This window comes from Geotrypetes seraphini, chromosome 1 (assembly GCF_902459505.1).
Source record: "Geotrypetes seraphini chromosome 1, aGeoSer1.1, whole genome shotgun sequence".
In the NCBI taxonomy this organism is placed as follows: Eukaryota; Metazoa; Chordata; class Amphibia; order Gymnophiona; family Dermophiidae; genus Geotrypetes; species Geotrypetes seraphini.
The window spans coordinates 468,155,299-468,171,328 of NC_047084.1; the positions used below are offsets into that span (position 1 = coordinate 468,155,299).

Below are 16,030 nucleotides of genomic sequence, written 5' to 3' on the forward strand. Positions count from 1 at the left end.
ATTTTGACTCTGTATTACATTTATTGAACCATACTTAAGAATATGGGTGTTGCATCCGTGACAATGGTGCTTTACACCATTGAGCTACCAGTCTTTTACCTCAACTGATTGTGATATGATAGCTAAGTAGAGTATACTTTAGCACATCACTAAGGTATGCTATGACAAGAGAACCAGAGACACAGGTGTAGGTCAGTGAGTAAAAGCACTATATCGATCATCTGTAGGTTGTGAGTTCAACTCCTGGCTTGTCTTTACTTGTGGCATATCTACCTTCCAGGTGCACCTTGATGATGTCACAATGAGGTCAGCATTGTGCTGCTGGCTACTTCCTCTTCCTGTGAACTAGAAGCCACATTCAGGTCTAATCTGTGTTTTGATTCTGTTTCTAAGTTGGGCCAGTGTAAGTTATGGAATTTACCTTTGTTCTGAAGAATGAGCTGATTGTTGCAATGTTTTAAGACCAGGAGAGTGTTCTTTCGAGCAAGATATCACTTCTAAACTATCCTCTCTGAAATAATGTCTCTGGGAAATCGAGAGAAAGCTTATTGGATGACTTAGGGTGCCTTTCCTGCCAGTCTTTGTGGAACTTAAACGAAGTTTATAAGAAGTCTATATGGTGTTCAAAGTCCTATCCTTTCCACTTCTAATAGGAGGTGAGTATGACATTTCTGTACAGCTTTCTGTGTAGCATACATCTACTGGTTCCCACCTTCCATACTGATAATGTAAGTTCAACACCCACTTGGTACGTTTCATCTTCTAGTTCTCCTTTGAAACATAACATATTTTTTTTCCTTGTATTAATGGTAAACTGTACAATTCTGATATCCTAGAGGAAAAAGATACAACACAGCAGTGTTCTCTGTCTGCCATTCCCTACCTCACTGATATTGCCAGATCAACTAATATATAGTTTACAAAATGGTATACTGTGTTTTGGTTATCTTTTTCATCATCCTATACTTACAATGCTGAATGAGTGATAATAAAGAGTATATAAAAAAAAAAAAATCATACCCACGTCTATCATGGGTCCATTGGAGACGTCTTAATGACGTTTCAGAAACCTGCGTCTATCTTGCGCCAAGCGGTTCTAGAGACGTCTACCGCACGCCTAAGTACCGTTTGATTGACACTTGCGTTTGCCGGACGTCTAAAGCACGCCGACGTTAGACGTACTAATAGAGAATTTACCCCTTTGAGTTAGACCACTTTTGGAAGCATCTAAGTGTCAAAAAGGTACCAAAACTGACAAGATGACTACTGGAGGGATTATGTAATGACTCCCCCCCTCACACACTCCCTCAGTGGTAACTAACCCCCCTCTCACCCCACAAAGATCTGAATGAAACAGTACATACTTGTCTCTGGAATATCTGATATGGGAAATCCTAGTAAAGCATCACACAGTTGTCTTAAGTATCCAGGTGGGTAGGCCAGAGAACCATAGAGAGGAGGAGCCAGAGCTATGGCACTCTAACCACATCTATGGTGTTAAGTATAAGCCCATCAAAACCTTACTATAAGGGCTATTGGGGTGGTAGACAGTTGGGTATTGTAGGTTTTGGGAAAGTTTTGGAGGGCTCACCATAAATGATAAGGGGTATAATGTGAGGAGTATACCTGGCATCCATTATGTGAAGTTCACAGCAGTGTCCTCAAAGGTGCCCCACTGCTCTTTTGGCATGTCTATGTGGACAGTCCATTAGAATGGTGGCCCCTCCTATGTATAAATCGTGCTTCTTTGGATGTTTCTAACTTGGATGATGTGGTCAAAAATGGCGAATAATGTTAGATGTCCTGATGGTCTAATCATTTTGGCAGTTAAGACATCCAAATTAGTGATTTTTACAAAAATAAAAAATAAAAAAAAAATTATTTGGACATCCTGTTTGAAAATACATATTTCTACGTTTCTGATTTAGATGTCTTGCAGTAAATGTCCATATTTGCCCTTCTATGTGTATATGTGCACTGAAAACCAGTCTAATTTTCAACCAGCATTAACAATATAATCTGAATATTGGAGAGTGTTAAGGGTAGACCTGAAAATTTCTTCACACTTGCTAAAAATTGCCTTCCCTAATCCCTGGTGCAGTAATCTCAGAAATTTACTTTTAATATGTAGCATATTGGAAATCAACAGACACAGATAAGTAAGAAGTCATTTTTCTAAACCTGCCTACCTTTGACTACCAACTACTCAGTGCCCTTGAAAATATGTTGATGTTTATTTGGTCCTTTTGTCTGCACTCTTTTTCATATATTACATATAGATTTTCCAGTTTTATTAATTCAACTTTTGTCACATTCACTTTTCTTCTCTGGTTCATGATACATTATTATTATGATTCCTACAGTCAAAAGGTTTTGATACAAGCATCAACTCAATTCTATGTTTTCTTATGCTTTTTCTACAGTATAAGGAATTATATATGTATCAATTTTATCTATCAGAATTGAGTTAAATTCAATTCTGATACATAGAACTGATACATATCTTGAAAGATGTAGACAACCTTTTTGTTTGACAAGTTCTAAGCATTTTTTTTAGTAATCTCATTTTATGTTTTTTTTTTTCTAATTTTATAGTATTTGTATGACATGTATATTTGATGCAGCTCCCCATTTGTATTATGTAGGCTTCTTTTCCATAAACAGCCTTGAACCTCTAGCTGGGATTTGTCTGGTAGATAAGTTCCATATTAGATTAGATTTTTTGTGCTTACTATATATATTGCTTCTAAAAAAGATTTCAAAATATGGGTCAAGAAGCATCATATCTTCACCATGCAGAATTTTCTGCATGAAACATTGTGAAAAGCTTGCCACTGAAAATTTACCCCCTCAAACTGCATCACTGTAGATTTATTATAGTGCCTTAGAAAAACATATCCTACTGACTCTCCTGAGAGCCTTCTTCACTTCCATGTTTCTAAGGCTATAGATGAAGGGGTTAAGCATGGGGCTTAATATAGTGTATAATACTGTTATCACTTTGTCATCGTCCAGTGAAAGGCTCAAATTGGGTCTAATTATGTATGCATAAGAACCACCCCCATAAAACAGAATGACAACAGTAAGGTGGGATGCACAAGTGGAGAAGGCACGGCGTCTTCCTGTGGTAGTGGAAATTTTGAAGATAGCAGGTCCAATGTTGTAATAAGAGGCAATGACCACAAGGCCAGGTGTAAATCCCAAAACCACACCAACAGTGAATAGAACAAATTGCTGAACAGACGTATCAGAGCAGGAGAGTTTCATCAGCACTGGAATGTCACAGAAGAAGTGGTCAATGGTATTGGGGCCACAGAAATTTAAAGTTGAGGCTAAAGTGAGCTGTATTGATGAATTTAGTAAACCTACTAGCCAACAGACAACCAACAGCTGAACACAGAAATTCCTATTCATTATCAGTGTATAACTCAATGGTTTGCAAATTGCCACATACCGGTCAAAACCCATCACTGCTATAAGGAAACACTCAACCACTATAATCAGCTGGAAGCAATACATCTGAGCTATGCAGCATGGGAAGGGTAAGGACTTTCTATCAGACATAAAGCTGTCTAACATTTTGGGCACAGTGATGGAGACAATGACCGTGTCCAAGGCAGAGAGGTTGGCCAAGAAGAAATACATAGGAGTGTGGAGGTGAGGGTCAAAGATCACCATAGTCAGCAGGCCCAGGTTTCCCAGAAGGGCCGTGGAGTAGATAAGTGTGAAGATATGGAAAAGCAGAGTCTGCAACTCAGGGGTATTAGACAGACCAGCAAGGATGAATTCTGATACTGAGGAATTATTTTCCACTGGAATGTATCTCACAACGCCTATCTGCAAGAAAAAATAATTAAAAAGGGAGAAATGAATCATTAATATAATCTTAACATTCTGAAAAGAATCAGAATATAGAAAGCTGCATCCTTATCCTAAGAAACAACAGAATGAGGAGTACTTTCATGCCTATATTTGTACCCCAAGGGAATGAAGCAGAAGGAAGAGAGGGAAAATGAAGATGAACCTTGCTGTGGAGTGAAAGAAAGGAATTTGAACAAGAAGAAGAGATAGAAAGGAAACTGGGGATATGAGAAGACCCTATGGAGGTGAGGAATTAAGGAAGGGGTAAAGAATTGATAAGAAATTTAGAGGCATGAGAGAAGAAAAGGCACTCAAAAAAAGAGTGAAATGGAGAAGAACTTGGTAGGAGAATACAGAGAAATAGGAGGAGTAGTAAAGAGTAAAAAGCTAAACTGAAAGAATCTTAAAATAGTAGAAACAAGAAGGAAAAACAGGGGAAGAAAAAGCAGAAGGGGAAATGATAGCAAGAAAAGCATATGAGTAGGGCCATGATAACGAATCATACCATCTACACCAGGGGGTCTCCAAAGTCCCTCCTTGAGGGCCGCAATCCAGTCGGGTTTTCAGGATTTCCCCAATGAATATGCATGAGATCTATGTGCATGCACTGCTTTCAATGCATATTCATTGGGGAAATCCTGAAAACCCGACTGGATTGTGGCCCTTGAGGAGGGATTTTGAGATCCCTGACTTATGCTATAAATGAAATTCAGTGTATTTTTTTTCTCTGTATAACCAAACTGAAAAAAAAAAAATAAGGAATATTGTATTTCCTGCATTTAATTAAACAAGATAAAGGATAATTTTCTAAAAGAACTATCCTACATAAAGTAAAGCAGGGCACCAGGCCACTTCACTCCATGTTACTAATGTATACTGCTATTCCATTGCCTAGCTCAGGGGTAGGGAACTCCGGTCCTCGAGAGCCGTATTCCAGTCGGGTTTTCAGGATTTCCCCAATGAATATGCATTGAAAGCAGTGCATGCAAATAGATCTCATGCATATTCATTGGGGAAATCCTGAAAACCCAACTGGAATATGGCTCTTGAGGAATGGAGTTCCCTACCCCTGGCCTAGCTGCTGCTTCTTGGGCAAATTTGTGCTAGATGGCCTAGACCAGGGGTAGGCAATTCTGATCCTCGAGAGCCGGAGCCAGGTCAGGTTTTCAGGATATCCACAAAGAATATGTATGAGATGGACTTGCATGCACTGCCTCCTTGAGATGCAAATCTATCTCATGCATATTTATTGTGGATATCCTGAAAATCTGACCTAGCTTCGGCTCTCGAGGACTGGAATTGCCTACCCCTGGTCTAAACTAGAGGTAGTGGTCACTGACTTTAGTGAGAGAAATGAGTCTCAGACATCACACAAAGGCTCATCTACCTTCTGGTTGTAACTTAACTGTCCTGATTACCTTCCCTGCTTCACTCTGCTTCTCCCTATCTTCTTCTCTCGGAAAGCTCTTATGCCTTTTGAATACTAATCTTTGCTTCTTACCTTTTCAGCCAGTTTGTTTGAAAGCCATGATCTCTTTCTCTTCTTCGTTTCATTAGTCTCCATATTTTCAAAAGACATTTACCTTTTTTAATCGGCTGGTAAATTTTAATTTACCTTTTTGAAATCTATTCATGCTCTTTACAAGGTATAAAAGGACACAGAGATCAACAATGGGTATGACTTCTTTATCTTTGGCTTAAGTTGGCAGGATCAGAGGTGGGGTGCGGCCGGTGGAGGCAACAGCATGCATAGTTTTGGATTTTCAAAACTATGTGCCATTCATAGTATCCTCAGAAAAAGCAGCTGCAAACTGCTGCAAGAACACTACACAACTGTTTTCCCTTTGAGAGCTGGTGTAAAGTCCACAGGGAAAAGTAGCTACAGACTTTGGAATTACCACTATAGGTTTGAGACTTGACCTAATAATGCTTAATTTCTCTTATATTGTCTCCATATATTGTTGCACAAAAAACAGGGGAAACAAATCCACAAAATACAAAGGAACAAATCAAAGTGGAAATGTCCAATCAGAAAGATGCACAAAAAAGTGTCTTTCAACTCATCTGATTGATCCAAAATCTTTATTCATCCAAAGTAACTCAACGACCCGACATGTACAAGGCCGCGGTGTGACGGCGATTTGATAGAAACGGCACTTCAAGTGGTTTACATAAGTTTTTACAACTTTTTATACACCCAAAGATTTCCAAGACTCCTGATGCAGGCCGTGAGGCCGAAACATGTACATGTCGGGTCGTTGAGTTACTTTGGATGAATAAAGATTTTGGATCAATCAGATGAGTTGAAAGACACTTTTTTGTGCACCTTTCTGATTGGACATTTCCACTTTGATTTGTTCCATATATTGTTGTCCATTTATGCTGATTTTTGTGTGATCCCTCTCTGCCTTCACTCTTATTTTAAAGCATAGTATATAGTAATGACTAAGGGCTAGATTCACTAAGGCCTCAGATTGGATCGGGGCAGAGAAGAGCAGAGAGTTGGGACAGAGAAGAGCGGAGAGTTGGGGCAGAGAAGAGCAGAGAGTTGGGGCGGAGAGTTGGGGCAGAGAAGAGCGGAGAGTCAGGGCAGAGAGCAGGGCAGTCGGAAAGGACCTGAGCAACTGGTCCTCAGCAGTCACTTATTTTTTCAATCGGCCAGCCTAGTCGGTGTCCCTCATTTATTTTTGTGAATCGCTGCCTGCCTGTATTTGCATGCCGTCCCTCTTTATTTGCATGCGCGGATTGGATTGGACGTGGATCGGATCGGGAGTAAGGTTAATGAATTGGGTTGGGGTTCGCTACGTGATCGCAAAGTGGTTGGGACACGATCGGTGTCCTTCGTGAATCTAGCCCTAAGAGCCAGATGCACTAAAGCCAGTGATCGTCACTAAGCCAGTTTTGACTGCTCTAGCGATAATCACATTTACCGACACAATGCACAAAATGGTTCACTGAGTGTTTTTCCCCTCGATCACCCATTTTCTGATCTAGCTATGCAAATTAGTTATTTAATATTAAAATGCCATGCAAACTAGTACAGCAATTGATGCACTAATATCACTTGACAATGGTCAAAAAAAAAGCGATGGGTTTTAGTGATCCCCCAAAATTGACTGGTCACTTACCTGTCTTACTGATAGTTCAGCTCTTTTTTTTTTTTTTTTTTTTTTCATGAGCACAGATGCTGTGTATATGTTACACAAACTTAATATCTGTCTCATTAAAAAAAAAAGAAAATAGCCCCTTCCCCCCTGCTGAAGAAGATCCCCAACGTCAACCTGATGAACAGCACCGGGGACTGACCCCCCCATTCCAATGAAAATCAGCAAGAGGGATGTCCACTCCCGCCTGCCATGCTGACCCCCATCCCCGCATGAGAAAAAATTGGCAGGAGGGGAGGAAAGATGGTTGACTCTGCCCCTTTTTCTGTGATATTGATATATATTGTGGGTAAGAGAATTTGTTCTTCTATTTATGCTTCTGCCAAGTACTGGAGACCTGGATTGGCCACTGTTGAAAACAGGATACTGGGCTAGATGGACCTTTGGTCTGACCCACTATAGCTATTCTAATGTTCTTTGCTGCATTCTATGTATCACAAACTCTTTGGAATATTATCTCCCATACCAAATACACAATTAGGTTCTCTGTTCACCTCACAATAGAAATAAAAATAATATAATTGTCAGCATAGAGATAAACCAAGAACTTACCATCCTGAAGGGCAGGTCCTCTAGTTTTAGGGTGTCTTTTGTAAACAGATCTTGGGGGAAAGCACCATATTAAGTTCACTATTGCTAGTGTAAGTGATAGCTTTCCTTATTACATTATAGGCTTTCTTATAAGAGATAACTTTAAAGATACATTTATATCAGAGGTGAAGCACCTGAATTTCTGCTTGAGTTCTTCTCTGAGTTTTAGTGCTGTGATGAAAATATTACAAGGAGTATTCAAAGCTTTGTCATGCAGAATTTATTATTGCAGTCAAATATGAGCATCAACCAATGCTACAAGATCAATTGTCAGGAGTCACCATAATCTCATAAGGCTTCTAAGTACAAAAATAGAGAAAGGAATGCTAGGGATGTAATTAGGTCAAATTAATGGCAGATACTGCAGTTTGAGAATAAGATGATAATGGTCCTGTTTCCATAGTGGCTAATCCAGGTCACAAGTACCAGGCAAAAAACCAAATAGTAGCAATATTCCATGCTACCGATCCCAGGGCAAGTACTGGCTTCCCTTATGTCTGTCTCAATTGCAGACTATGGACCTTGCCGCCCAGGAACTTGTCAAAACCTTTTTTGAACCCATCCATGTCAACTGCTGTTACCACATCCTCTGGCAACGTGTTCCAGAGCTTAATTATTCTCTGAGTGAAAAATATTTCCTCCTTTTGGTTTTAAAAGTATTCCCTGTTACTTCATTGAATTTCCCCTAGTCTTTACAATAGAGTGGACACTCCTGATGATGTGAATAACATGAGAAATGACCTGGTGAATGGTCTGAAATTTGGCAGCTAAGAAATGCAAGGTCATGCATTTAGGCTGCAAAAACCCAAGGGAATGGTACAGTTTAGGGGTGAAGAACTTTTGTGCACGAAAGAAGAGCGAGACTTGGGAGTGATAGTATGTGAACAGGTCAAAAAGGTGCAGCACAACAAAGAAAAATGGGGAGACCCAATGATCCACAGTGAAAACAAAAACAAAAACTGTGGATACAGATGTTCTGGAGATCATTTATTAAACACTGACATATAAAACCATGAAAATTCAATTAAAAAAGTACAATGATAAACAAATACTGTGATAAAAATCCAACCCTCCCCCCACACCAGCTGATCCATCACCTGGCAGGAGGATGCCCACCCCCTCCTGCCACCATGAACCCCCCACCAAACTGCCACCCCCCCTGCTAAGACCTCCCAAACCAACCCCTCCCCTCCCTCATTCCCCCCCAAAAAAATTGGCAGGGGGGAGACCACTCCCTCTTGCCACCATATGTCCCCCAGTCCCCCCCCAAACACCCCCACCCCCTTAATCTCCCCCTACCTCAAAATTGGATGACAGCAGGAGGGATGCCTAGTCGCTCCTGCTCGCAGGCCTGCCACTCCAAAATGGCAGGCCTTCCCCTTCCTGGTGCATCCTTGGATGCACGGCGAGGGGCCTAAGGCCCTGACTGGCTCAGACACCAAAAGACCTGATTGTCTTGACTGAGCCATATGAAAGTGACCACAATTACTAGAACATAATCATTACTACTTCCATATTGATATTGTCCGCTGTGAATGTTACACAGATCACTGTTGTGGTTACATTGATGGATTATTGTTACTTACTACTGACTGATTATTGTTACTACCACATTAATTACTGTTATTACATTGATCGCTGTTATTAATGGTTTAATATTGCATTTGATTATTGTAACTAACTAAACTAAACTAAACCTTAAGTTTATATACCGCATCATCTCCACAGATGTTGTGGAGCTCGGCACGGTTTACAAGAACTTAAAATATAGGAAGAGAAGGAAAAAAAAGGTTTACATGAACTTATATATAGAAGAGAAGAGTAAGTAACCTGCCTTGAATTTTGCTCAGGAGGATTTGGCGGGATATAAGACCATAAATAACATATGCTTATATTGTATTGTATCTCTGTTATTTGATTTTCAATGCTGTTAAATGTGTATATTTTATGATACTGTTTCATGGTAGTCCTATTATTAGGTTTTGATTTGCTGATTTTGAGTTTGCCTCATGATTGTATTTATGCATATTTTTGTTCATTTTACTATTATTATGCTGTTATACTTTTATAATTACTTTTAAACTTTCTTACCCTCCATTTGTATTTTCCTTGTATGCATTCTTTACTATACTTATTGTAGTTCTCCCTACTTTCCATATGTATTGGTACGTCAGGTCCGTTTGTGTTGGCTGTAATTAATAATTAAGATCCTCTTTTTAATTGTAAATCACTTTGAATTAATGATATTGCGATTCATCAAAATTTTAATAAAACTTACATTACATTACATTAGGGACTTCTATTCCGCCTATACCTTGCAGTTCAAGGCGGATTACAAAAGAGCTAACTGGACATTTCCAGTGAAGTTACAACAGTTTTGGGTTTTTTTTTTTTTTTTTTGGTTACAAGGGAGGAGAGGTACTTGGATTAATTCCGGAAGAACTTGCAAATTGGATATTAAATTGATTGTACGTTACTGTGTGATATAACAAATAGATTACAGTTAGATTACAAATAAGATTACGTTACATTTCAGGGAACTGAATACTTGGTTGGTGTTTTGGAGAGGAAGAGATTATTTAAGTGGAGGTTTTGGGGGAGAATTTATCTAGGAGGAGGGGGAAGGGTTGGGTTAAGATATCTGGATAAATTTTTTGAAAAGTAGGGTTTTGATTTCTTTTCGAAAAGTTTTGAAGTCGCCCGTTGCCGTCAACAGGTTGGAGGTGGAGTGGTTAAGTTTTGCTGCTTGCGTCGCCAGAAGGTTATCAAACATCTTTTTGCGCTGAGTGCCCTTGAGTGGAGGGAAGGCAAAAGGGTTCGGAGTTCTTCTTTGTCTTGAGGTGAGGATCTGGTTTAGGCGGTTGTTTAGATAGGGGGGGGGCGGACAATATTGAACAATATTGTAAGTTTTATGTTAATCTGTACCTGCTGTACTCCTCCTTGGGTGAATCTCTTCATAAAGGTGGTTAATAAATCCCCCAAAATAAATATATTCAGTAATAGTGATAATCAATTCAAAGCCTAAAATAACAAAAATTGTTGCACTTTAAAGTTCATATTAATACAACCAGTGTGATTTCTTGAACCAAACAATTGAATCAATCCAAATTTTTAGTTACTCACAGATAGTAGTAATGTCTTTTATAATCCACCCCCTCCCTGAAACAGCAAATATCATTCAAATTGAATACAAAGCAATATTTGGACCAATTTCAAATACAGCAAAACCTTTGATTGCAAGTAACTTGGTTTGCAAGTGTTTTGCAAGACAAACAAAATATTTTATTAAAATTTAACTTGATATACAAGCAAGGTCTTGCAATACAATTACATACAGTATACATACATCACAACTGAGCCGATGGTTCTTCTCCCTCTGACACTGCAAGAGTGTAGTGACTGTTCTAAACGAGCAAAATCTGGCAATACGAGTACATACAGTATACACACGTCACATCACAACTGAGCTGATGGTTCTTCTCTCTCTGACGCTGCAGGAGTGTAGTGACTGTTCTAAACGAGCGAGGTCTTGCAATATGAGTACATACAGTATACACGTGTCACGTCATCACAACTGAGCCGATGGTTCTCTCTCTGACGCTACAAGAGTGTAGTGCCTGTTCATATTGCAAAGTCTTGCAATATGAGTACATATGGAGGGGCATAATCAAAAGAAATGTCTAAGTCTGTTTTCGCCTAAGTCGCAAGACGCCCAAAGTCAGACACAGCTTAGGACACATTTTTGAAAAATACTGTCACAACCCTAGCTTAAAGCTCAGCTTGTTCCAGGGAAGTCTCCTCCTAACCCTAGTATTACCCTTCAAAGGGCTAACAAGTGTGACCAGGCAAACTCTAGTTCCCAGCTAGGATCAGAGTTCCAGTTGAAGCACCAAGTCACTAAGCCCTGGGGAGGGGAGGAAGAAGGGGAGAATAGCCTAGGGCGGCAGGAGGTGTGTCCTAGAAAGCAACAGCCTAGGAAACAAGCTCCTACGGCAGGTAGTGCACAGCTGCAAGCACCGATTAAAGCCCCAAGGAAAACCCAGTGTAAGCAACAAGCTGCTCTGCCCCCTTTCAAGTTAGGGCGTGGTCAGCTGCATGCTCTAGAGCAGTGTTCTTCAACCTTTTTACACCCGTGGACCGGCAGAAAAAAAAGAATTATTTTGTGGACCGGCAAACTACTAGGGCTAAAATTTAAAAACCCTGTTTCCGCCCCATCTCCACGAGCTCGGTCCCCACAAATCATCTGATCCCATCCACACAATTATCAGTTATGATTTTATATTGAATGTATTTTATTAAAGTATAAAAAGAAACAATATTCTGTACAATTGTCATTTTATAAATACAAATAATTCAGAGCAAGGATCAACAAAACCCCTGTCTCCCCTCCCCTTCACATATATCCCCTCTACTATCAAGAAAACTGAACAAGCCAAATTATTACAGAATGCTACACAGAAATATCACGCTAACAGAATACTGAAGTCACACATGACAGGAATAGTTTTAGGGGAGTGCAACTAGGGCAACTTCCCCTGGTCAGAGAGCGCCCTAAGCCAGCTGGAAGCTAAAGAAGCACTGCCTGGGTTTTGCAGTCCCCAGTTATGTCTAACACCAGCTCTAGCAGGATATATATTTCAAATCTGATATATTCTAATCACAAAATAGAAATAAAATTATTTTTTTCTACCTTTTGTCGTCTCTGGTTTCTGCTTTCAATCTTCTTTTCACTCTCTTCCTTCCAGCGTCTGCCCTCTCTGTCTCTTCAATCCAGCATCTGCCCCTTCCATCCACTGTCTGTCCTCTCCCCCTTCCATATGGTATCTGTCTTCTTTCTATGCCCCTCTCCCCTTTCCATCCAGCTTGTGCCCCCTCTCTCCTTTTTACATGATTCATTCCAGCTTCACTGCTCTCTTCATTTTTATCTCTCCTACACCAGATCTATCATCGTTGTCCCTCTCTGCTTATTTTTCTGCTGATCCCTTCCTATCATCAATCTCTCTACTTTCTCATGCCTGTCTCTCCTTTCCCTCCTCTAATCTCTCTGCCAGCTGTTTCCTTCCTTTTTTCATTCTCCCTTCCCTCCTCCTCCTGTCCAGCAGTAACTCTCTTCCCTTCCTCCCCTCCCAGAAGCATCTCTCCTTCTTCCTCTCCAGTAGCAGCTGTCCCTTTTTTTCCTTGCCCAGCAGCTTCCCTGATTCCTTTCCCTCCTCCCCTCCCAGAAGCATCTCTCCTTCTCCTTCTCCCTCTCCAGTAGCAGCTGTCCCTTTTTTTCCTTGCCCAGCATCTTCCCTGATTCCTTTCCCTCCTCCCCTCCCAGAAGCATCTCTCCTTCTCCCTCTCCAGTAGCAGCTGTCCCTTTTTTTCCTTGCCCAGCAGCTCCCCTGATTCCTTTCCCTCCTACCCTCCCAGAAGCATCTCTCCTTCTCCTTCTCCCTCTCCAGTAGCAGCTGTCCCTTTTTTTCCTTGCCCAGCAGCTTCCCTGATTCCTTTCCCTCCTCCCCTCCCAGAAGCATCTCTCCTTCTCCTTCTCCCTCTCCAGTAGCAGCTGTCCCTTTTTTTCCTTGCCCAGCATCTTCCCTGATTCCTTTCCCTCCTCCCCTCCCAGAAGCATCTCTCCTTCTCCCTCTCCAGTAGCAGCTGTCCCTTTTTTTCCTTGCCCAGCAGCTCCCCTGATTCCTTTCCCTCCTACCCTCCCAGAAGCATCTCTCCTTCTCCTTCTCCCTCTCCAGTAGCAGCTGTCCCTTTTTTTCCCTTGCCCAGACTTCTGATAGTGGCTTTCTCCCCTGCCAGCAGCTCTTCTTATTTCCCAGCGCAGCGATTCAGGAAGGCAGCCTTGGGTCCTTTGTTGGGTCGCGCCGCCTCTGAGGAAAGAGGAAGTTGCGTCATCAGAGGCAGCCATGACTCAGCAAAAGCCCCGAGGCTGCCTTCGTGAATCACTGCGCTGGGAAGTAAAGGACAGCTGCAGAGAGGGGAGAAAGCCACTGTCGGAGGCTCCCCAAGATCTCTCCGGCCCAGCGCACGCTTCAGATGTTGATCTTGCCGGCCCTGCGCGGACCGGCAGGAAGTTGAAATGAGTCAATCTTGCCGGCCCTGCGCGGACCGACAAAAATTTCCTGCGGACCGCCACCGGTCTGCGGAACGGCGGTTGAAGAACTGTGCTCTAGAGGCTGCCCTGAGGAGAACTAGGTCAGTCTATCCTGGCTCTGACCAGGAAACATGCTCTGAGGACCGGGCTCCTGCCTCAGCCCTAGGACAGGACATTGAGATGTCAGAGGCAGCTCCTGTCCCTGAAGCCAGCCAAACAGCCATCCCTGAACCCATGGAATTTCTGGAGACTGCCATGGAGCCACAAGACGTATTAATGGATGAAAGTTAAGTGCATTAACTTTATTTTTGTCTTGTGGGTTTAAAATTTTGGTGTTTTTTTTTTTTGTTTGAGAATTGCTACAAACACCAATGTGAAGCTAGGGGAGCTGTGCAGAGCTCATAGCCATGAGGGAGCTGGTTTTTGGACTTTAAAGCCAAGTATATTTTGTTTGGCAAGTTTTGTGTTCTGCCTTTTTGCAGAGTGTTTGGGACTTATTGTGTGAAGGAACAGTAGTGGGGAGAATCCACTATCCATCCTCGGGTTGGGTTTGTGGGGCCAATTTTGGCAAGCTGATTTAGAGTGGATTCGGCTACTCCCTTCCCCCACCAGCGTGCTCAGCTGGTGTGGTAGGCCTGTTACAAGCCAGGCCTCGGCAACATTGCCCTCAAGTATTGGAGCAACCTTGCTAAAGACTCTGATAAAGCTGGACAGTGTTTGTAACTTTTTTTTTGACCCTGCTCAGACGCTGGAACTGATAGGACTGAGCTACTAAGGATTATTTGGGACTTACCTGTTTGGACCTACCAAGAAGGTGTGAGCTATACTTTAAAAGCCCAGTTTTTTTTTTATTTGTTTCTTTTAAGCTGCAAAACTAACTTCTGACAAAGTGTTACATAAGCCAATAAAGTGAGACCCAAGTTGATAAAAGAACTTTATTGATCCTGACTAATTGTGTTTTTTTTTAAAAATTAAAAGCCAGCAGGAGGCACGTAGGAATCGGTCGTGGCTGTGCGGTGAACAGGGGCCTAAGCCTGAGCCTGTCACTGGCAGCGCCACAATACGCCCAAAATATTTTTTTTACCGAAAATCGTCTAACTATAAGTCCAGCCATCTGATCATCCAAGCTACTAAATCGTCCATCTTTATACCACATTTTCGGCCAAATATTCGTCCAAGTCAAAAATGCCTTGAATAAGCCCTGTTGGACATGGGAGGGGTCAGGCGACCCCCCCACCCTGGCCGAGAATGATCTGGGCAGGAGGGAGCTCAACCCCTCCTGCCCAGGTGGCCCCCCTACCCCCCACTAAGATACGGGCAGAAGGGATCCCAGGCCCTCCTGCCCTTGACGTCCCCCTCCCACGATTACCCCCTGAACCCTCAGATCGGCCCCCTAACTGCCCAGGAGGACATAACAACTGTTCTAGCAGAGATAAATACTCCTCTACCCTTTACTTATTTAATGTTTTCAATTTATTATGTTTATTGGTAGGGAGGGAGGAGTGCGATGATGTATTCAAGCCTGAGCTGGTAGAATCCTGTGCTCTCATACCTTAAAGTTCATGTTGGCTTTCACTGAGCATTTTCATTAATTTAAAGTATTTATTGATATTATAAAATTATAAATTCTCTTTTTAAAGAAGTTTCCAGAAAAAGGAGGACAGATTGAGACATCCAGGCTTTACTTCCATTGAAAGCACTAGAAGTAAAACCCGGATGTCTTAATCCGTCCTCCTTTTTCTGGAGCCATTTGGTAACCCTAATGTTAGTGCCCACATACTAATCAGGCAAGTTGGACCTCCAAAAAGGCAGGACATATTGTATAAATTCTACAGTACTTGCCATTTCATACCTGGATATTCATTACCAGCCTGGACATGACCCAGCTTTGAATATCCAGCTCTATTTGAGGATATGACTGGGGATCTGCATGGCTTTTCAAAACCTGGCACTTTGTCCAGGTTTTGAAAAGCTTCCGATGTCAGGATGGCATCTGAGAATGCGCGGATGCAACATGGTGACATCACGTGCACACATGTGATGCCATTGTGTTGTGCCATCTGGATGTACAAACAGGTTAAAGGGGGTGGGTCTCAGGGCGGGGTGGGATGCAGGTGGAACTGGGCGGGCTGGGGGGGGCATGGCAATGGGTCCTGATTTTCCTTTGGGAAAATCTGGTAACCCTACTCAGGCGCACTCTGTTGGCTCTGCTGGTCCCCTGTCCCGGAACAGGAAGTTGAGGTCTGAGTGGTAGGGAACTGGCAGAGCCTACATCATGCATCTGAATATTGTGTCTCTAGCGTGCTTCTCCTGGCTTGGATCCCAC

The 16,030-nt window shown here is 42.0% G+C and overlaps 1 protein-coding gene across 1 annotated transcript; it reads right to left on the reverse strand.

Annotated features, from left to right (window-relative positions):
* Positions 1 to 2,874: 2,874 nt before the first annotated feature.
* On the reverse strand, positions 2,875 to 5,425 carry LOC117368367 (olfactory receptor 1052-like). Its single transcript, XM_033961963.1, has 2 exons — positions 5,363 to 5,425; positions 2,875 to 3,837 (listed from the first exon to the last, which is right to left on the reverse strand). The coding sequence occupies exons 1-2, from the start codon at positions 5,423 to 5,425 to the stop codon at positions 2,875 to 2,877; spliced, it is 1,026 nt and encodes a 341-aa protein (XP_033817854.1).
* Positions 5,426 to 16,030: the final 10,605 nt, after the last annotated feature.

Excerpts from the sequence above, each read along its gene's own strand:
- LOC117368367 (XM_033961963.1), bottom strand. The coding sequence starts at position 5,425 with ATGGAGACTAATGAAACGAAGAAGAGAAAGAGATCATGGCTTTCAAAC. Across the intron at positions 3,838-5,362 it reads CAAACAAACTGGCTGAAAAG|ATAGGCGTTGTGAGATACAT; the intron begins GTAAGAAGCAAA and ends TTTTTCTTGCAG.